At 33.3% G+C, this 21,911-nt stretch overlaps 4 protein-coding genes across 4 annotated transcripts; 3 read left to right on the top strand and 1 right to left on the bottom strand.

The window, feature by feature from the left end:
* The first annotated feature begins 906 nt into the window (after positions 1-906).
* Positions 907-6,758, top strand: LOC114718303 (uncharacterized). The gene is made up of 13 exons (XM_028903586.1): positions 907-1,093; positions 1,203-1,736; positions 1,983-2,185; positions 2,286-2,483; positions 2,738-2,809; positions 3,749-3,844; positions 4,037-4,116; positions 4,263-4,344; positions 4,478-4,688; positions 4,794-4,987; positions 5,294-5,399; positions 5,675-5,764; positions 5,870-6,758. The coding sequence occupies exons 1-13, from the start codon at positions 1,042-1,044 to the stop codon at positions 6,601-6,603; spliced, it is 2,652 nt and encodes an 883-aa protein (XP_028759419.1). The 5' UTR covers positions 907-1,041; the 3' UTR covers positions 6,604-6,758.
* A 2,780-nt stretch (positions 6,759-9,538) lies between these two features.
* LOC114718302 (uncharacterized) lies at positions 9,539-15,017 on the top strand. The gene is made up of 13 exons (XM_028903584.1): positions 9,539-9,584; positions 9,743-10,264; positions 10,857-11,059; positions 11,153-11,350; positions 11,830-11,901; positions 12,086-12,181; positions 12,412-12,491; positions 12,616-12,697; positions 12,856-13,066; positions 13,184-13,377; positions 13,573-13,678; positions 13,759-13,848; positions 13,948-15,017. Exons 1-13 carry the CDS (start codon positions 9,539-9,541, stop codon positions 14,679-14,681), a joined length of 2,634 nt encoding a protein of 877 aa, XP_028759417.1. The 3' UTR covers positions 14,682-15,017.
* A 423-nt stretch (positions 15,018-15,440) lies between these two features.
* LOC114718305 (universal stress protein PHOS32-like) lies at positions 15,441-16,683 on the bottom strand. The gene is made up of 4 exons (XM_028903587.1): positions 16,469-16,683; positions 16,254-16,363; positions 15,980-16,098; positions 15,441-15,714 (listed from the first exon to the last, which is right to left on the bottom strand). Exons 1-4 carry the CDS (start codon positions 16,641-16,643, stop codon positions 15,618-15,620), a joined length of 501 nt encoding a protein of 166 aa, XP_028759420.1. The 5' UTR covers positions 16,644-16,683; the 3' UTR covers positions 15,441-15,617.
* A 3,731-nt stretch (positions 16,684-20,414) lies between these two features.
* On the top strand, positions 20,415-21,905 carry LOC114718301 (uncharacterized; the record flags this gene model as incomplete). The annotated part of the gene is made up of 4 exons (XM_028903583.1): positions 20,415-20,488; positions 20,619-20,734; positions 20,827-20,902; positions 21,787-21,905. Coding segments are annotated over exons 1-4 (354 nt in total), but the record flags the coding sequence as incomplete, so codon positions are not given.
* Positions 21,906-21,911: the final 6 nt, after the last annotated feature.

Raw genomic sequence — 21,911 nt, 5'->3', positions numbered from 1 at the left:
TCATATAAATAGAAATAGAGGAGTATTTGCTTTTGTGGGGTAAAAAAAAAAAAAGAACTACCTGTTGTACCAAAATAGACCATCCATAATTCCATATATCACAAAGAGAGATTTATTTAAGCACAAGCTAATACAAAAAAAAAAAAGCGCCATGCCTGAATTTTAATCAGTTTAAAAGAGACCTCAGTTTTTTTTTTTTTAAAAATAAAAATGTGTGAATTATCTCCATACCACTAGGTTATAAACTTATAATTTAATCCTCCCTTCGTCCTAAATGTACAAAATAGTCAGAAAAAATATTTTTTAAATATAAAGCTTCAATCAATTTATCTTTTAGATATCTAATTTTTAAACTGACATATAGGAATGCTTCATTGAGGTATTTGAGGGAGATGTCACGTTTATTAGAATTAAATAATTTATTTATCTTTATTATTGATCTACCCAAATTAATTTTTACATTAAATATATAATTCTGGTTAACATCCCTGAACTGACATATATCAATTGAATGGAACAGAAATCTATATGTAGATGAGATTTCTAGTCATGTAAGCAAAAGCCACTTAAAGTTGAGATTTTTCCAATTAGTTTTTTTTTTTTAAAAATTTTCAATTTAGGGGCAGTTGGAAACGGAAGGACAGCAAGTGGAAGTGGAAGAGTAAGCCATACCCAAACAAAGAAAAGAAAGGAGGCGGTGGTGTTTGTCTCAACGTTCATCCGTGAACCTCTGTCTCAAAAGTTTTTCTGTTTATCTCCATTCTCTTCCCTCCATTTTCCCTACCTGCTTCCTCTTACTCATCCTTTCACGAGATTCTTTTTCCCCCTCTTCTCTGTCTTTTTCTCTCTCTATATATACCCCACCATACCCGACCTTCCTCCCTCACATGTCCTCCCTCCCTTCTCTCCTCTCCTCTGTTCTCCTCGGTTTCACCCACCTCCCAGCGTTTTCTCTTCTCCTTTCTTTCTAACCAAACAAGTTTTTTCTTTTCTCTTCTATCTCAATACCATTTGAGAAGCTGAGTTCTTATGCGGTAGCAGATGTATTCAACTGTCAAGAACGCTCACAGTCACAGGCCTGCTGCTTCTTCAGGTAATCCCTCTTCCTTTCATGTTCAAATCCTTATTTTATTTACCAAACAAACTGATAAAAGAGAGAGACGAGTCACTGGTCGCTTGTTTAATCTGATTGTTCATGTCAGGCCCATTTATGATTCCCATCACTTTTCTGCTGGATGCCATTGTTGTTGCGCTGGTTGTGAGTCCTTTTGCTGTCACTGGTCTCAAGGAATGTACCAACACTCCCACACAATCTCATACCTTGCGCGCCCAGTTATCAAAATCCAAAAACCAGACATGGAAGGCTGAGGTTATGTCTCACTATCACCTCACTCCGACAGATGACTCTGTCTGGGAAACTTTGCTGCCCAGAAAATTGTTGAAAGGAGGAAAAAATGAGCATGATTGGGCAATGATGTACAAACAGATTAAGAATCAAGGGTTGTTGAACTCGAACTCGCCTCAAGGTATTCTCAAAGAAGTTTCACTACATGATGTGAGATTGGATCAAAACTCGATCCATTATCGGGCACAGCTCACAAATTTGGAGTATTTGTTACTGTTGGATGTTGACAATTTGCTATGGAGTTTTAGGAATACAGCTGGCTTGCCTACTCCTGGCACGCCTTACGGAGGTTGGGAAAGTCCTGAAATGGAGCTTAGGGGCCATTTTGTTGGTGAGTTGCTTTCATTCATTCATTATCTTAGATGTTTGTTTCATTATTTCTATTTAGTTATTGTCTTTAATTGTACCATATTACTTATGTCCCCTCATAAATGCTTACTTTATTGGAGGTTAAAAGGTGAGACTGTGTGAAAACAGATCCGACATTAAATTCCATTAAGCAATGAGTGAAAATGTCATAACATAAAGTTACATGTTTTCTCATATTAATTAATTAGTTGTTTTTAACATTTTGAAGGCCATTACTTGAGTTCATCGGCTAGAATGTGGGCTAGCACACATAATGATGCTTTGAAGGGGAAAATGTCAGCCATCGTTGGTGGTCTTTCAGCTTGCCAACAGAAAATTGGAACAGGATATCTCTCAGCATTTCCATCTGAATTTTTTGATCGCTTTGAAGCAATTCAATATGTGTGGGCTCCCTATTATACCATTCACAAGGTACATTAATCCATAACTTGTTCTTGAGTATGTAAGTATATAATAACTGTACCATCAAGTGAATATTGTGGGGCTTAATTTCCTTGGTAAACTTTGATAGATCATGGCTGGGCTATTAGATCAACATATTGTAGCTGGAGACCCTCGTGCTTTGAAAATGGTGACGTGGATGGCTGAGTACTTTTACAACCGTGTGCAGAATGTGATCGCAAAATACACTATAAGTAGACACTACCAATCATTGAATGAAGAAACTGGAGGAATGAATGATGTCCTTTACAATTTATATAGCATAACGGTAGGTTAATTAGTATTGTTGCTTCATTAATTTGTTCAAATAATACTTGTCATTTCTATACTTGCTTCATTTACTAGTTATGAAGAAGTGATTTTTCAAAATACAAGATAAATATATGAGATGAGTCTTGTATCATAAAACACAAAAAATACTTATTTAAGACTAATACAAAGAGCTATTTAATATAATTTTGAGTCGTTTCAAGTTGCTCATACGTTCAATTCTAAGTGCACATGTCTTGCAAACTTATGTAGGGAGATCAAAAGCATCTATGGCTGGCTCATCTTTTTGACAAGCCATGTTTTTTAGGGTTGCTTGCTGTAAAGGTAATGATTACATTCATTTATTATATTGTTTTTATCTGATTTTTAACTATATTTTTGGCCCTAAATCACTAATTTCCATTTCAGTACCTAAAAAGCCATTGCCTGGAAATTTCTTCCAAAAAGTTGCTGTCTTGCTCATTAATTAATTAATTATTTTATTTTTCTGGATGTTGAATGTTAACATCATTATGGTCTTTTTTATTTATTTCATCTTAAATTATTTGGATCAGAATTGGAGTTAAATGCTACGTACCAATCGGTTGCAATGTCAACTAAATTTCCGTGAAAAACAAGTTTCTCACTTAAATCAAATTTCACTTCAAATGAAAAGCAGATTGGGGTGTCCACAGAAAGGGAAAAAAAGCAGATTGGATTGGGAGTAAAATGAGGGCAATCATTATTTCCCCTTTCACCCCCCCCAAAAAAAAAAAGATTCATTTAAGTGAACATCATTAGCAATAACGAGCTCACATTTGTATGAAATGTTCATAATTGGATTTCAACTTTGGCAGTGGCATAATCATATTCTAGTTTAGATACATATTTAACTGGGTCTACAATATCTTATTTCCTCTGTTTATTCATTTTTAATTAACTCACACAAATTAATGCAGGTAGATAGTGTGTCCCAAAACAAATTCCAATATTTTCAAATATCCCCTTAATTAAATACAGTTAACTATTTTTAATGAGGACTGAACTAAATTAACAGGGTTCAAGTAATTTTTCAATTTTTCAGGGGCATTTTTGGAATTAAACCTCCAATCTTTTCAAATATACCCCTAAAATGCATAATAAATTGAAAAATAAAACCTTAAATATTAGCTGTCAGTCATCCTACTGATGATTTATTACCATATCTTTTCTATATAATGTTAGATATAATTATTTTCTTGCAAAGCCCAAGAGTTTTAAAAAATCTTCATTTTTTCTATGCAGGCTGATGACATTTCGGTATTGCATGCTAATACACATATACCGATTGTTGTTGGATCTCAAATGCGGTATGAGGTTACTGGTGATCCGCTTTATAAGGTAACCTCTGCACATAGAGATATATATATTATTTATAAAATTTAATTTGAATGCCTTCCTCATAATTATTTATGAGCAGACTTAAAGGTGACAAACATTCAAGACCGAATAACTTTATGCATTCTATTTTGCAAAGATTCAAGTTTCTAACTAGCTCGATTGTTCATGCTTTAATAATTTCGTTTATGTTAGGAAATTGGAACATTCTTTATGGACATTATTAATTCTTCTCATAGCTATGTAACTGGAGGAACATCAGTTGCAGAGTTTTGGTAATATGACTTGATTAATTATTTTTACTTCCATTTTATTTTTCCCATATGGACTTCAAATAAATGGTCCATTGACTAACAAGGGTTCTATTCCTTCTTGTTATAGCAATTACTCATTGATTAATTTCTGTTTTTTTTTTTTAAAGGAGTGATCCAAAGAGAATGGCAGATAATATTTTGAAAACAACAGAAACTGAAGAATCATGCACAACTTATAATATGTTGAAGGTAAAGCCAGCCATCTATCCTTTTATTAGCTAGTTGTTTCTTTTTCCCGATCCTTAGTTTTGTGCCATAAATTGCTGCAAACTGTCTTCATTATATCAGCAATAAGACAAATTTACCGGACTTAATTTCTTAGGTTTCAAGACATCTATTTAGATGGACCAAGGAAGTAACATATGCAGATTATTATGAGCGTGCCTTAACAAATGGTGTGCTAAGTATTCAAAGAGGCACGGATCCTGGAGTGATGATTTATATGCTCCCTCTTGGCCCTGGGGTTTCAAAGGCTAAAACTGGACATAGTTGGGGAAATAAATTTGATTCTTTTTGGTGTTGTTATGGAACCGGTATACATATGCTTCCTACTTTTCTCCATCAAATAATTCAAATTATGTCAAACTATATTATATGCTTATATTCTCTACTCTCTTTTCTTTTTGTGTCATCTTTAGGAATTGAATCATTCTCAAAGTTGGGGGATTCTATTTATTTTGAACAAGAAGGGAACCCAACACTTTACATAATCCAATACATATCAAGTTCTTTTAATTGGAAGTCTGGGGGTTTCATGCTTAATCAAACTGTGGCTCCTACTACTTCATGGGATCCTTACATAAGAGTTACCTTCACATTTTCTCCTACTGAGGTATTTACTTACAGATTTTAATGTTACGAAAGATACTTGCTTTTGCATGAAACTTAGTTCATTAGAATTTCAACCTCTTCCTTTTTGTCCTTTAATGATGGAGATTGAACATTTCAAACGGTGATGCAGAGATTTATTTAGAACTGTTACATGATGGTGACTATTGCAGTAGAAGATGGGCTCTTTATGTGATGCCTAAATAGACATCTGAACTTGAAACAATTCAATGCCTTGAATTTATTCTAATCCCTAAGAGAATTATCTAAATGATTATGGTTAATAGATTGAAATATTCACTTTGTTCAGGGAGCTGGCTCTTCCTCTACACTAAACTTCAGGATACCAACATGGACAGTTTCAGACAGCGCCAAGGCTGTACTGAATGATCAGACTTTATCTCTTCCATCTCCTGGTATTTAACTCGTTTCCTTTGAAAACTATGGATTTCACCTTATTTATGTAATAATCATTTGGTCTCGCCATTAGTTTTTAACACATTTTTATCCCTCTTATGTCCAACATCACATGTTATTCTGATGTTTTTTCTATCTTAGAGAAAGCAAAAGCGAAAAAGAATAGGATTCAATTTAAATTTGGGAACCAAAATGCAACTACCTTTTGTATTCTAAGAGGAAGTTCTTATCAGCATAGAACAGAGCAAACTCACCTCCTTTTTTGCCCGTGTAGGAAATTTTTTGTCAATCACAAGAAAATGGGGTAGCAATGACAAGTTAACCCTTCAGATTCCGCTTACAATCAGAACAGAGGCTATTGTAGGTATGAAAAAATCCGTCATCTATGCTAGCCACTTCCACTGAACACAAGAAAAAGGAAAAATTAATCTCATAACTGATATTGTGTTTTGGATTGAATTCAATTTAGATGACAGATCAGAATATGCTAGTCTTCAAGCAATTCTTTATGGTCCATATCTTCTTGTTGGCCATACCACTGGTGATTCGGACATTAAAGTTGGATCAGACTCATCTAATGCAAATTGGATTACTCCAATCCCAGCTACTTACAACAGTCAACTAGCAACTCTTTCCCAAGTTGTTTCAAACTCAACTTTGGCTTTAACAAACTCAAATCAATCTCTTATAATGCAAGAATTTCCTGAACCTGGCACAGAATCAGCCCCTTATGCTACCTTCAGACTTATTTCAAGTCAATCAAACTCCAAGTTTTCAACAGTGAGAGATGCCATTGATACATCAGTAATGTTGGAACCCTATGATCTTCCTGGAAAACTCTTAATGCACCAAGGAGCAGAAAAAGGTCTTGTGATTGCAGATTCTTCCAATGGCGGGGTCTCAAGTGTTTTCAATGTGGTTGCAGGATTGGATGGGAAAAATGGAACCATTTCCTTAGAGTCCAAAAGCAATAAAGGTTGCTTTGTATCTAGTTCCGGTTCTGGTGCAAGCGTGAAGCTAATTTGCAGTTCTGGTTCTGATGTTAATTTCAACCAAGCTGCAAGCTTTATAGCAACACAGGGAATAAGCCAATATAATCCTATCAGTTTTGTGGCTAAAGGGGCAAGGAGAAATTTTGTTTTGGAGCCATTATATTCCTTTAGAGATGAAACTTATAGTGTTTACTTTAACATTCAAGCTTGATATAGATTTCTTTTTCCATCCTCTTGAGAGCTACAGAAATGATTGGGAAGTGTATATGGTACATCATTGGAAAGTTCTCTTTTCATTCAAATGATGAGCGAGTGTACTGAAACATGCATCTCAAATGGCATGAATGATGATGATGCAATGTACATGAAAAAATAAATGAATATATATATATATAGGGAAAATTAATATTAGTCCCCATATTAGTTTTTATCAGCTTTTATACGGTCCTTGTTGTTTATGAATTTTAAAGACATCCCTATTCTTGGTATGTTTAGGGAAAATTAATATTAGTCCCCATATTAGTTTTTTGCCGATACTGCTCATTGCAGTGTAGGGAGGAGTATTTTTTTTTTTTGGGTATGTTTATATAAATAATCTTAGTTCCTATAGTTTATATCAACCATCATATTAGTCTTTTTGTTTAAGAATTTTAAATACTTCTAAATCTGCTAATATTTATGCAGTTCATCCTTGTACTATTTATTACCAACAAATCAATCTTCGGGTCATGTCAAGAAATTTTGGGACACTAGGCAAAAATTACTGGAGGCCTAGTGTATGGAGATTTATTTTCATATCATTTTCCTAACTTTTTAAGATGCAAAGTTTATCAAATTTAATAATAAGATTATCTAAGTTTTCGCTCTCAATAAATAATTAGCTAATTAATCTAATATTACCTCCAATCCTAAATATAAAATTCATTTGATTTTTATTTTGATCCTGAATATAAGACCCTAATTCACTTTGCTTTTCATATTTATTCATTTTTCTCAAGGTAGTCCTTATAATAATAATAGTTTTAGCCAATACACTTAATTAATAAGGATATTTTGAAAAAAAAAACATTTATTTATTACAAATTACTAACTAAATTAATTTTTTAATCTACTCAAATTAATCAACTAGCTCTTACATTAGGAATCGGAGGGAGTATGATCTTATAACATTGTTAATTTTAGAGAGATTTAAGTAATTTTATTTTTTAAAACTTTTTTTTAACAATAGTAACCATTACACTGTCAATAATAATTTATAGGTAATGCAAATATCTAAAAAGAATTAAATTTTTATATAGTTGAATACCTGTAATGTTTTAACATTTTTTGTTGATATTTATCTTAATGTCTTTATTTTTTTTATGTTGATATTCATCTAAAGTTATGAAGTTTAGAATTTCAAATAAAAAAGAGTTAATACAAATTTGACATTATTTTAGTTTTGATTCCTAAAATTTAAAAAAATGATTTTGGTCATTGAAATTTAACTTTATTTTGAATTTGATCTTTAAAATTTGATTTTATTTTGACCCACTTAAATATTTTTGGTGCCTAAAACAAGGTCTCAACGACCTAAATCAAAATCAGGTCAAATTTTAAGAATTAAAAATAATATTAACTCAATAAAAAATAGAACTAAATTACATTCTCAAAACGTGTTAATACTATTTTTGGCCCATTAACTTTGTTCCTATTTTGATTTTGGTCTCTCAAATTTTTTTCTATTTAAAATATTAGTTTCTATAATTTAATAAAAATTTGGATCATTTTGTCTTTTTGATGGACTAAAACCCATTATTTGAAACTCGAGAGACTAAAACTAAAATTTATGCAAATTTGAGGGACAGATATTATATTAAACCTTCTGAAAATTTTATAGAGTAAATATATTAATTCGAGATCTACGCATTCTTTTTATATACACACACACACCAGAATAAATAATATAAAAATAATCACTTTTTACATACATACATATATGTGTGGCCCATATTTATGGGCGGTTTTATTTGGGTAATTGTCTCCATTGCCTAAAAACGTTGTAGCCTCGATCCATCCTCCGCATGCCTATGCGAGTTGGCAATATTAAAAAGGTACTCATGTCCAAAAATAATACGTATCAAATGAATAAGCTAATCTTTCCCAAATTATTGTTTTAGCGTGGAATCTGAATATAGACGGCTAACTGGGGAATAAAGTCGTTCAGTGAGCAAAAATAAAGTCGTGTGTGTATAAAAGAGCTATCCTTTGGGTTAAAAACAAAAAAAAAAAGAACGGAAAAAAGAGCTCTCCCTGTTTAGATTGTCTTGACAATGTTAATTTTTGTACAGGAATATGCTTAGATTTATCCATGCAAATAAATCGTTTATATTATTTAATTATCACAATATTTTACTCCTCAAACTTCTTGTCCAGTCATATTATAGAGGACTTCTAATGTTCTCCACCCTTCCCATATTTCCCCTCTCATTTTTTTTATTTTACCTTTTCTTTTAATTGTTTGGGCTTAGTGTATTTTAGTCTCAACATTCTCATGCATTGCCATTACCTTCAATATAATCTTCCCTTGTCTTTTGGCCTAGGCTCCCAATCACATACCTCATCAGCCTTGCGTCTACACACACACATTAATGGAGTTTTTGTTTCTGAATTTTACGCCCATTAATAGACTCTCGTATCATAATCATGTTAACTTTTGTGTAAGCTTGATTTTGGCGATATAGATAAGGCTAACATTAGGTTAAGACACAACAAGTAAATACCTAAATTTTGATATATCTCATTGTTGAAAAGTGCTTCTTTAATTCGGTTGGGGACAAGTCAGCAATGCCAAAAAAAAAGGAGAAGCAATGGCATTTGTATCATGTTCATAAGTCCATTACCTGGACCTTTCTATTTTGTTTAAAATTTATCCTTTTTCTGTTTAGCTTCATTCTCCTCCCTCCATTTTTTTTCTCTTTATCCTTTTTTACTATGTATATATACCCCGTTCTCACTTGCATCTTTTATCACTTCTCTTCCCATTCTCCTCTCCCCTGTTCTCTTCCATCTCAAGTGCATTTTCATTCTTTTTCTTTCTCTTCTCTTTCTAAAAAAACAATTATTTGTCATTGGTATTGGGAATTTGAATTTTAATGCAGGATCAGATGTATCTATTTGTTCAGACTTTCAGCAGGCCTGCAACTTCTTTAGGTTATTTCTCTTACTTTCTTATTCATTAATTTCTTCAAAATTCTCATTTCAATAGCCTTATCTATTTTATTTAGATTAGTCATACGAATGTTCACTTCTCAAACAGAAAATAACAAGAATAAGTCACTGATCATTGATCATATTTGAATTCTTTTTAGGCCCCTTTGTTCTTCCTATCACTTTCCTCTATGCGATCATTGTGCTGGTGTTGTGTCCTTTTGCTGTCTCTAGTCTTAAAGAATGCACCAACACTATTACCCAATCTCATACCATGCGTGCCCAATTATTAACATCTAAAAACCAGACATGGAAGGCAGAGGTTATGTCACATTATCATCTTACTCCAACAGATGACTTTGTCTGGCAAACTTTGCTACCTAGAAAGTTATTGATTGAAGAAAAAGATGAGCATGATTGGGCAATGATGTATAGACAAATTAAGAATAAGGGTCAATGGAGCGCACCTCAAGGTCTTCTTAAAGAGGTGTCACTACATGATGTGAGATTGCTTCCGGGATCAATCCATGCTCGAGCACAGCTCACAAATTTGGAGTATCTTTTACTATTAGATGTTGATAGCATGTTGTGGAACTTCAGAAAAACAGCTGGTTTGCCCACTCTTGGAAATCCTTATGGAGGTTGGGAAAGCCCCGAATTGGAGCTTCGAGGCCATTTTGTTGGTGAGTTTCTTTCATTCATCATCTTAACTCATTTCACTACATCTAAATCTAGTCTTAACCATTTAGTGTTACTCATATCTCTTCATGAATCCTTTTTTTTAAGGTTCAGGTGTGAGTTACATTCATAACTATTAGGTTGAAGAAGAGATATAAATAAGTGAAAAACCTCATTACGTAATGTTTTAAGGTTTTACATTCCAATGTAATGTTTAGTTATACATTTTTGTGTCAATGCTATTTTTGGTTCCTAAAATTTGATTTTATTTTGATTTTAGTCTCAAAAATTTATAACCAGTGACTTTGGTCCTTAAAATCTTATTTTAGGAACCAAAAATACTATTCCAGGGATTAAAAGTCTTTAAACAGACTAAAATGTGGTTCTATTGCTAGGACCAAAACCAATAATTTCAAATTTTAGGGATTAAAACTAAAATAAAGTCAAACTTCAGGAACAAAAAATGTTGCTAACTCTAAATTTTTTATCAAAATCTAATGAAGTAGAGTAGCTAGGAGGATCTATCACAGACTGATTTTGTTTGCAATTTATTTTTCAATAATAGTATATAATTGCTTGAGCTTTCACATTTTGCAGGGCACTACTTGAGTGCATCGGCTCGAATGTGGGCTAGCACACATAATGATACTCTGAAAGAGAAAATGTCAGCTCTTGTTATTGGTCTTTCAGCTTGTCAGCAAAAATTTGGTACAGGATATCTTTCCGCATTTCCATCTGAATTCTTTGATCGTTTTGAAGAACTTCAGTATGTGTGGGCTCCCTATTACACTATTCACAAGGTACGTTAATAGTGAACTTGTTTATGATGATACAATTATATACTAGTGGGGGAATATTTTGTAGGATTGAATCCAATTAGTCAATTTTGACAGATTATGGCTGGCTTGTTAGACCAACACACTATAGCTGGAGACCCTCAAGCTCTGAAAATGCTAATATGGATGGTTGAGTACTTTTACAACCGTGTGCTGAATGTAATCACAAAGTACACTATAAACAGACATTATCAATCATTGAACGAGGAAGTTGGAGGAATGAATGATATCCTTTACAATTTATATAGCATAACGGTAGGATAATTTCTTTTCTAGTAACTATATTAATTTGCCTATACAATGGTTTTCACACACACACACACTTTGTTGATATAACTTATTGAGTCATCTTGGGTAATCATTGAATGAGGAAGTTAGAGAATGAATGATATTCTTTACAATTTATATAGCATAACAGTGGGATAATTGCTTTGCTGGTAACTATATTAATTTTCTTATACAATGGTTTTCACACACACACACACTTTGTCGATATAACTTATTAAGCCATCTTGGGTCTGGCCATGCCCTAAGTTGATTTTTTTAGCCTATGGCATTTTGTAATTCTTTCACCAACATCGTGCCAAGATGAAACTTGATAGAGTTGGACTTAAGAAAAACCCTAGATATAAATATAAGTTCGATAAGACAAAAGTTGATAATTATAACTCAACACCCAATACTTGTTCTTACATTCAAATATGAAATTGTATCTATCTTGTTAACCTATGCAGAGAGATCCAAAGCATCTATTGTTGGCTCACCTTTTTGATAAGCCATGCTTTTTAGGACTGCTTGCTGTCCAGGTAATGATTATTTTTTTATTATTAGTATATTATATATTTTATGTTAATTTAAACTATATTAATGAACCTACATTATTGTAACTTACAAAATTGTAAAGCCATTACAAGACCTAAACACCCAATTCCCTATTTAACTTTCTTACAAAGCCTAAGAGTTTTAAATTTTCAATTTTTCCCCATGTAGGCTGATGACATTGCAAACTTGCATGCTAATACACACATACCAATTGTTGTTGGATCTCAAATGCGATATGAAGTCACCGGTGATCCACTTTATAAGGTAAATTTCTACTTGTTTATATATTATATCATGTTTATTTACTATTTGTTACCCTTAATTTAGATATTTTTATTTATATTATTTATAGAGTTTTATTTTTATGTTTTCTTCTCAATTATGTAATATGATTATTTTCAGTAATGCCTTGTGAAATATGTGAAGATAATAAACATTCAAAACTCAATACTTAGTTTCTAACTAGCTCCATTGATTTTTTTGCTTTTTCATAGGAAATTGGAACATTCTTCATGGACCTCATTAACTCGTCTCATAGTTATGCAACCGGAGGGACTTCAGTTTCAGAGTGGTGGTAATGTGGCCTAATAATTAATTAATTGTCATTTTTTCCCACATGAAACTCAAATGATTCTTTAGTAGCAATTGTTGTGTTCCTTCTTTTATAGCAGTTAGTCACTGATGTCTTCTTTGTGTAGGAATGATCCAAAAAGAATAGCAGATAACATCCTGAAAACAGTAGAAACTGAAGAATCATGCTCAACTTATAACATGTTGAAGGTATTATTAATCATCTATCATTTTCATTGTTTTTGATGGAATACTTATAAGGAAGAAAGTATATTTAGGGAAAAATTTTAAAGCTCATATTATAAGTTGTTGTATAGTAATTTTATTGTATCAACAATGAAAAATTAACAGAGTTAGTGATTTCTTAGGTTTCAAGGTACTTATTTAGATGGACCAAGGAAGTAACATATGCAGATTATTATGAACGCGCCTTAACAAATGGTGTACTGAGTATTCAAAGAGGCACAGATCCTGGAGTGATGATTTATATGCTCCCTCTTGGCCCTGGGGTATCAAAGGCTAAATCTGAACACAGTTGGGGAACAAAATTTGACTCTTTTTGGTGTTGTTATGGAACTGGTAATTCAAATGTTGTGCTTATTTAATCTCTTACATTGTATGAGATCATAATATATCCTTTGATAACTCAAACTTCCATGCTCTTATGATATCCACTTTTTTTTGGGTATTCTTTAGGTATTGAATCATTTTCAAAGTTAGGGGATTCAATTTATTTTGAACAAGAAGGAAACCCAACTCTTTACATAATCCAATACATATCAAGCTCTTTCAATTGGAAGTTTGGGGGTCTCATGCTTAATCAGACTGTGGCTCCTACTACTTCATGGGATCCTTACTTAAGAGTCACTATCACATTCTCTCCTGCAATGGTACTTACAACATTACCTGATATTCATCTTTAACTATTTTAGACTGAGCATCATCATGATGCCTAATTTGGTTGAAGTTTGGCTTGTTTTGTTCTCATCCACTTTTCACTAAGTGGTTCTATCATTTTTAAGGGGGGAAAATAGGAAAAGTGCTACAATTTTAATATCTAAAACTCAAAATATACACTTTTGCAGGGAATTGGATCTTCCTCTACGTTGAATTTAAGAATACCAACATGGACACATTTAGACAATGCCAAAGCTTTATTAAATGATCAGACTTTATCTCTACCTTCTCCTGGTATTTTACTCTTTTCAACTTCAACTAGTGCTATAGCAAGGCTAAGAATTGAAAGTAAATTTTATTTTGTGGACATATAGGAAACTTTTTGTCAATCACAAGAAAATGGAGTGCCAATGACAAGCTAACCCTTCAATTTCCTGTTACTATTAGAACAGAAGCTATAAAAGGTAGAAATCTATTTGTACTTTTCACTTTCGTTTCATACAAAGAGGAAAAAAAAGTTCTTATTATTGATATTGTATTTTGAATTGTATTCGATTGATCAGATGACAGACCAGAATATGCTTCTGTTCAAGCAATCCTTTATGGTCCTTATCTTCTTGTTGGCCATACCTCTGGTGATTGGGATATTAAAATTGGGTCAAATACATCTATTGCTAACTGGATTACTCCAATCCCTACGAGTTACAATAGTCAACTGGCAACTTTTTCCCAAGTCATTTCAAGCTCAACTTTTGCTCTAACAAACTCAAATCAATCTCTCATAATGCAAAATTTACCTGGACCTGGCAACGAATCAACCCCTCACGTGACGTTTAGACTTATTCCAAGTGAACTAATCTCACAATTTTCAACAGTGAGAGATGCTATTGGTAAATCAATAATGTTGGAGCCATATGATCTCCCTGGAAAGCTCTTGATGCACCAAGGAGTAGAAAATAGTCTTGTGATTACAGATTCTTCTAATGGTGGGGTCTCAAGTGTTTTCAATATGGTAGCAGGATTAGACGGACAAAATGAAACTATATCCTTAGAAGCCAAAAGCAATAAAGGTTGTTTCATGTGCAGTACTGATTCTGGTGCAAGCGTCAAGCTAAGATGCAAGTCTGGTTCAGATGTTAACTTCAATCGAGCCGCAAGCTTTATACTTACAGAAGGATTAAGCCAGTATGATCCCATCAGTTTTGTGGCTAAAGGGGAAAAGAGGAATTTTGTCTTGGAGCCGTTATACTCCTTCAGAGATGAAACTTATACAGTTTATTTTAACATTCAAAATTGATATAGGTTTTATTTTTCCTCCTCTCAAGAGATAGGGAGATGATTAGAAATTGGATATGGTTATATTCCATGAAGAGGGGGATTGAAATATCTCAAATGATATGAATTATGATGATACAATGTAAAGAATAATTAAATGAATTAATGAATATATGGGGAAAATTGATCTAATAATCCCTATAATTTGTATCATATTTAATTTGTTCTGAAAGTTAGAATTTTTGAAGACATCTTTGTATTGTTCATCCTCTATAGGCTTGTGGATTAATATTAAGAAAAAAATTGCCAAAGTTACCTCTGGTTTTCTAATACCAAAACAGGGTTTTGATTAATCAATGATTTTGATCACTTTTCCTACTAGTTTTAATGATATATATATATATAAGAGACATGGAACCCATTCTCTTATGTCTCCTCTAACTTGGAGGAGAAGGAACTGAACAAGTTGGGTTCAGTGTAAATAACTCTGAGGACAAGTGCTCCTCCATTTAATTTCTAATCATCCAGTGACTGAAAGAAGAAATAGATTCAACCTGAAATCCCTAAGATGACTCATCATATTGAAATTAGGTATGGTTTTTAGTTTTCAATCTCTCTTTCAGTAGAAGTTGTATATTTATTGTTGTAAAGCGTATATATGTAATCAAATCTATAACAAATTATAGTACCCACAGATTATGAATGTTGAAATTTATTCATCAGATTGAAGGATTCAAATTGGCCCTAAGCTGTGTTGGTCTTAGTTAGAGTGGAAGCAATATAACATGTAAAAACAGCGACAATCTGGCATTATAAATATATAAATAAGAAATATTTACACGCTAAGACTCACACCATTTATACATACATATATATAAAGAAAGGAAACATTATTTAACAAACACTATTAGTCACAACGAGAGTGGCAAAAATTAGAATGATATTCTAAATAGAAGTTTCAACGGCTACACTTGGCAGATGGGCTTCCCTTGATGACTGTAACGGGGCAAGAAGCATTTCTCACCACATGATTGCTTACACTCCCTAGCAACACCCTATCATCATCATCATCAATAATTTCAATCTTTGGTATGAAAACTATTTAACTAATTTGAATAGATTATTAAGTCAAATAAATTAGTTAATTATAATAAATGTGATAAGTTATTAGTTTTGAAAAAAATGATAAACATAAAAAACAAAATAAATTGAGATTTTATATTTAAAACTAAATCCAATGATTCAACTAATTCTTATAATAAAGAGTGGAGATAGGTAGTACTATAATTTAAAATATAAAGAGAGAAGAAAGTGTGTTGCCTTTTGATGGGACCAAAACCCCTACTTCCAACGACCAAAGAGTCAAGTTGTAGCTGATTAACAGCTTTGCACAGCTTCTCTTTTGGATCCCCCCAATATACCTTTGCCTCTACCTTTGCCTGTTACACATATTCACAAGCACACACCAATACCGCTTCTTCATAATTCATAAACTATTAAATAACCTTTCAATTCATACGAGAGAAATAAAATTGCCGAATAACACAGCAAGCAATAATAAGCAAACAAACAAAATCTACACACAGATATATACCCCTCTGGTTTTTGAGCCAGTGTCAAGGATAGCCATCACTTCCGGGTCCCTAGGAATCCCATATTGCTTCACCAAGTTGGTCTCTCTCAGTTCCTCCAAAGGCACCAAAGCTGCAAGACCCATGCATACATATATACATACTTGTATATTTATATATCAAAAAACCTGAACTGAAGTTATATATAAGCATGAATGGACAAGAGAGACGTATATACGTGAACCAGTGTCGTGGAAAAGGTCTTTCCTAGTGTGATCAGAGTGGGAAGGCTGAACGTTGATGAGGATGAGGCGATCCCCTTTGTCGGTGAGATTATGGAGAGCCCATTTGAGGGCTGATTTGCTGGTCGGAGAGAAGTCCACAGCTACACCAACGGTACGTGTCTTTGCCATCGATGCTGATCTTAACAAGTTCCCAGGTCTTGTGTTTCTTTTATAATGGTATTTATTTGCTTTTATGTTTATTCTGTATTGAGTTGTTTGGCGACTTTGCGGCTGGTTTCGAAATCCTCTGGGTCGGAGAATATTTTGGTGCTATGCAGTTGAAAAGATGGATAAAGAATAGTGGAAAAAAAAAGAATTTTTGTGGAATATGATGAGCTGTGTATAGTCAATTTTATTCCTTAAAGATAAGAGTGAGGGCATGTTTGGAACGGTGTCAAAGAACTTGTCGCTTAATCGGCTCCCTTGTGGGGGAGGGGGTTTTAAATTCTCTCTCCCCCTCTCTATATATACATGTGTGTGTGTGTGTATACAAGACATTTTTTTCTCAATTTCAGTTTGCAAAAATTCACTGATATAAAAGTCATTTTTACCGCTGTTAATATGAACAAGCTCTTAACTGTTAAACATGGTGGGAACAGGAAACCGGGAACTTTGAGCAGACAACTGCGAACTATTCGGCTGATGCGATACAGCTAAACAACAACTTTCTAACGTAGAAATCCACAGATAATAAACTAGCTAATGCCTATACCTGTCAAGAGATGCTCATGATCAAAGAGGATTCTAGTTTTGTACCCAAGAAAAAATACGTCATATAAAATAATAACTACTTGCTACGCACAAAGATACCAATGATTAAAAAAATTAATATCTGTCAAAATGCTGAGAATACGATGTAGACCCTCATATAAATTGAGTTTTTTAATATATGATGGTTAAAAGTTGATTTCATAATTAACTATTTGTTTAAATTATATTTATAAGAGTCCTACTTGTAAAACTTGTGTGAAAGTTCTTACTGATCGCGTTAATCTAAGTTGAATGTCTTGCCAATCACGTTAACAGAAGTTGAGATTATACTGCAAAATTATGATTCAATTTTGAGGTAGATTAAGAATATTATTAATTAGATTATAAAATGCTTTATAAGGTAGTGTTTAAGACCAAAACTAACTGAAAAACTCAGGTGAGCATAATTTCTTTTTGCAGTTCTTTTTCATGAACTATATATTATTCTCCCTCTGTTCATATTTATAAGAAACAATTTACTAGCTACTCATTATAAGTACGTTCATGGAAGTCAAGGACACTTCAAAAATTGAAAGAAAGAATTTTTCTCCATACTTATTTCAATGTAAATTATAATTGAAAAGTTACTTTTAAAAACTCCAATTACCATCCTAAATAAGTCCTTAATCAATTGAATTAACGTATGTTTTTCCGTACCATGAGTTATGTTATAATACCTCCGGTCCTAATTATAAGAGCCAGTTGATTAATTTGAGGAGATTAAGAAATAAGTTGAGTTAGTTATTTGTCCTAAATGTGTTGTTTTTCTTAAAATATCCTTACTAATCAAGTGTATTGACTAGAGCTATCATTTTTAGAAGGCTACTTTGGAAAAAAATGTATAAATATGAAAGACAAAGTAGATTGTGGTCTTATATTTAGGACTAAAATAAAAATCAGACAAGGTCTTATATTAAGACCGGAGGGTAGTAACTTATAAGGCTCCAGCCTTAGATATATAATAGGAAGGGTTTCAAATTAAATAAAATCATATTACATTTTTCGTGTGTTACATTGCAAGATTTTTTTTGGACAAAGTGAATATGGACCTGTCCCTCATAAAGACGCATTATATTCCCATGAAATTCATTTTTGGATTCTTTTGTTACTTTTTGGCTAATTATATTGGACTCGTTTTCTTTCCTTTTAATCCCTAATGCACATTCCTTCTTCCTTCAAAGCTTGCGATGTTAAAGCAAGCCTATTGTGATGTATGTTTTTGATCTGCTAAAACAAAAAAAACAAAAACAAAAATGCCAGCCGTAATTTTGCTTAGTTTACGTAAAATTAACCCCAAAAAAACGACATAAACCCTTCGTCTATGTAAATGATAGCAAATATTTGTAGGGTCTGGTTTTCTAGTGTTCAGTAAAAAAAAAAAAAAAAAGCAGAAAGGCTCTTGTAATTGGGATTTCTCTTTTTAATTTCTACTTTACTTTCAGAGATAGATAATTATTTCTGACAGCTTCATGAACAACAAACTCCATGGTGGTACTTCACAAGCACTGCTTCCCTTCCGTGGCCTCAAGTTAGTGCTGTATAAAAGAGACACAGAGTATATGATGCTTCATGGACCAAGTCCTTCTTCTGCCACAAACAGGAAACCACGTGATTTAGACAGAAACAAAGAAGCACTCCATTTGTGTTAAATTTTAATTTAATTTCTAATTTTTATACTCGTTTCTTTAATGTCAACAATTAAAAGTTATTTTCATTCTGTATTTTATTTCATTGAAAATGTTTAAACTCAGATGCTGTCTGAGAAAAACGCTTAATATGCTTCGAGTCGTTCTACAGAGAAAATTCACCCCCCGGGGGGGGGCCGGGGGATGTTTAGGACAAAATTTCTGGCTTTATGTCTTCTCATATAGGCAAGGCTGAAGTAACAAAGTAATCATAGGGTGGCTGAAATATTTGGCAAACATTTATTCATATTATTTTCTAATTATTAAAGAGGCAAAATTAAAAGTAAAAGAAGGAAAGAGAATAATAGCCAATCAAACAACAATTAGTGCTTCTTTGTTCATTGATGTAGAGTCTGCCAAAGTTTTAAATTGATATTAACTCCCTCAGCTACTTATTCTATTTTTGTTTTTTGGGTTTCCATTTGTCATTGTCGTCAGAGTCAAGTTGATGCCAAGAGACTATTCATGTTAGCTCAAACTTAATTCCTTCATAAGCAAAGATATTCATTGTGTGAGATAGGTCATCAGGAAAGACAATGGTTTTTACTTTTTCTTACTAGCGTAGCTACTAATTTAATGGGTAAAACAAACAAAACGGTAAAGGAAGCTCACAGAAATCAAGGTTGAAGTATGATGAGCTAGAAAAGTTAAAGTACTGGGTATCTTCTCCTTTTGTCCTTGTCTAGCAGAGGACAAGAGCATAAAGAAAAGTATCATAGAAAATGAAATATAACCCATGAGGAAAAGATATTCATGCTTTGAATATTTACCATGGAAGAAAAATATATAAGAAAAAGAAAAGCTTATTTAAATTTAGAATAACCATCTACTGTCCACTTTCGTTAGTTGTTATGATTATATTCAACATCATGTAGCCAATTGCAAACAATAATTGCCTTCTGGCTTAAACTTCTTTCTGGTTTTATAAAGATAAAATGTCCCAAATGTTTTATATCCATGAAATGCTTAAAACAAAAAAGGAGAAAAAGAAAAATCAAAGATAAAACAAGACCCCTGTCTTTCTTGCTGTAGCTTTCTCTCTCTCTGCGATCAAATAGAGACACAGACAAAGAGACATGAGTCTCACAGAGACCATCAGAGTGAGATATCCTTTAACCTAATCATGTCATTCTTGTCTTGTACTAGCATCCCTCTGGATAATAATGCATGTTTTGAGAAGAGAACAAAAGAGCCTGTTTTCATTTCCCGAAAGAATAAAAAACCTTCCCCAGTGCACCTAGACAAAAATTTAAATCAACTTCTACTCACATTGCATAATCAATAATGAACGCTTTAATTAATGTCAATTAGGTAGGTAGGTAACATCAGGATTTTAGAAGGGTCCATTGCAGCATATTCCTTAAGCCATAAAGTGAAACAACAGATAAAAATAGCTATTGTTCATAAGTGAGTCTTCAACCCTACATATAAAAAGGGCTTTCTTCTATGTCATAATTCATACCCAACACAGCTTGTGTTCTCACTCTCTTGCCTCCATGGACTTGGAGATTGGAGTCACTAGTTCAGATACACCTCTTGGTACATACGTTATGTTTTCAGTTCCCCTTCCTCTTTGATTTCTACTTTTCTAGCTTTAACTTGTTTGCATGCATACCACTAGCTGACATTTTACTGTTTTTACCCTCTCTTTATCTTGTTGCTGAAGCAGAGTCCTGGTTTTCATCTGATAGATCTACTGGGTACCTTGAAGATGTTATTGCAGGCTGGAGTGTTTGGTACAAGCAACAAAATTTACCATTGTACTCTCTGTCTCAGGATCAAAAGGTCAATTTATAATTATAGACACGTTTCATGTTCCCTTCAACAATCACTAGTTGTCAAGTTCTTGAAACTCTAATTATGTTTTTCTATGAAAGGAAACCCATTGTCTGGCAGACCAGATAGATATATTTCCACCATGTTCTTCCACAAGAACCCAACGCCTGGTTGATGGTAAGCCATGCTTCATTTCTCTTCTTTTGTTTTTCTTTTGGCCAATGCATGCACACCTTCTCTAACTCCATCTCAATGTTTATTATCCTATTCCTTCCTATTCTCTGATCCTGTGCTCCAGGTGATGGGCAGGATTTTTGTAGCCATTAAGCTTATTAATCAGATAAAAGATAAAAGTTAGACGCAATTTTTTTTGGCATTTGTCATCGGGATTTTTAATAAAAGCATGACAAGTGGATTCTTTTGTTGAGTCAACAGGAGGATGTTAATGCTGAGCAATAAAAATCGTTCACCCGTTTTATATTTATTAAACAAAATCGTAGATAAATCAAAAACTGCCTAAAATACTTAAGTAAGATTTGTCCTAGCAGTAGAGTCTATTATTCGAAGTAAGTTTTCAACCAAGCATTTGAATATTAACCCATCAGTATGTTACTCATTCGGGTTGCAAGGATAATGACAGTACACTGCCCACTACCGTTGCTTTTGGTACTATCGCAGTCAGTAACTGATAATTACATACTTCAGTCCCACCTGCAGATTACACCATTCCAGAAATGAAAAATTCAGCACTGGGAGCCAATCATCATCACCAAAAGACACGCATGCAGCTTCAACACAGGAAGATAATCCTGAGAAGATTAAGGCATCTATAAAATCAGACGAAAACGATACTTCAGTTTCAAGTATTACACACACACTTTTCTTCAAACACAAAAGGGACATGACTAACTCAGTCATTAACTCTCTGCTTCATTAACTTTTTTTTCTTCCACACAGCTTCTTTCGAAGTACAATGGTTCACTTTTTTTCCTTCCACACAGCTTCTTTCGAAGTGCAATGGTTCATTTTGCAGCTTGGTTTTGATGTGTTATGGATTCCAGAGGGTCAGAAGAAGCGAATTGCTTACCCGTTCGAGATGGTGAAACGAGGAGGGGCAAATGGAGAAACAGTGCTTGAAGACATAAATCAGCAGATGCGAATGAGCCCAGCGAAGCCGATTCCGCAT

The sequence above is a fragment of the Neltuma alba genome, unplaced genomic scaffold (assembly GCF_004799145.2).
Source record: "Neltuma alba isolate B1F8T4 unplaced genomic scaffold, ASM479914v2 tig00011826_pilon, whole genome shotgun sequence".
In the NCBI taxonomy this organism is placed as follows: Eukaryota; Viridiplantae; Streptophyta; class Magnoliopsida; order Fabales; family Fabaceae; genus Neltuma; species Neltuma alba.
This window is presented reverse-complemented; position numbering and strand designations above follow the sequence as displayed.

Bases quoted from the DNA above. Each gene is read 5' to 3' on its own strand.
- LOC114718305 (XM_028903587.1), bottom strand. From the start codon at position 16,643: ATGGCAAAGACACGTACCGTTGGTGTAGCTGTGGACTTCTCTCCGACC. The intron at 16,099-16,253 runs GTATATATCTGT...TATGTGTAACAG, and splicing joins CTGGCTCAAAAACCAGAGGG to GCAAAGGTAGAGGCAAAGGT. The intron at 15,715-15,979 runs GCAACACACTTT...TGATGATGATAG, and splicing joins GGTTTTGGTCCCATCAAAAG to GGTGTTGCTAGGGAGTGTAA.
- LOC114718302 (XM_028903584.1), top strand. From the start codon at position 9,539: ATGTATCTATTTGTTCAGACTTTCAGCAGGCCTGCAACTTCTTTAG. The intron at 12,492-12,615 runs GTAATGTGGCCT...TTCTTTGTGTAG, and splicing joins ACTTCAGTTTCAGAGTGGTG to GAATGATCCAAAAAGAATAG. The intron at 12,698-12,855 runs GTATTATTAATC...GTGATTTCTTAG, and splicing joins CAACTTATAACATGTTGAAG to GTTTCAAGGTACTTATTTAG.
- LOC114718303 (XM_028903586.1), top strand. From the start codon at position 1,042: ATGTATTCAACTGTCAAGAACGCTCACAGTCACAGGCCTGCTGCTTCT. The intron at 4,117-4,262 runs GTAATATGACTT...TTTTTTTTAAAG, and splicing joins ACATCAGTTGCAGAGTTTTG to GAGTGATCCAAAGAGAATGG. The intron at 5,400-5,674 runs GTATTTAACTCG...TTGCCCGTGTAG, and splicing joins TTTATCTCTTCCATCTCCTG to GAAATTTTTTGTCAATCACA.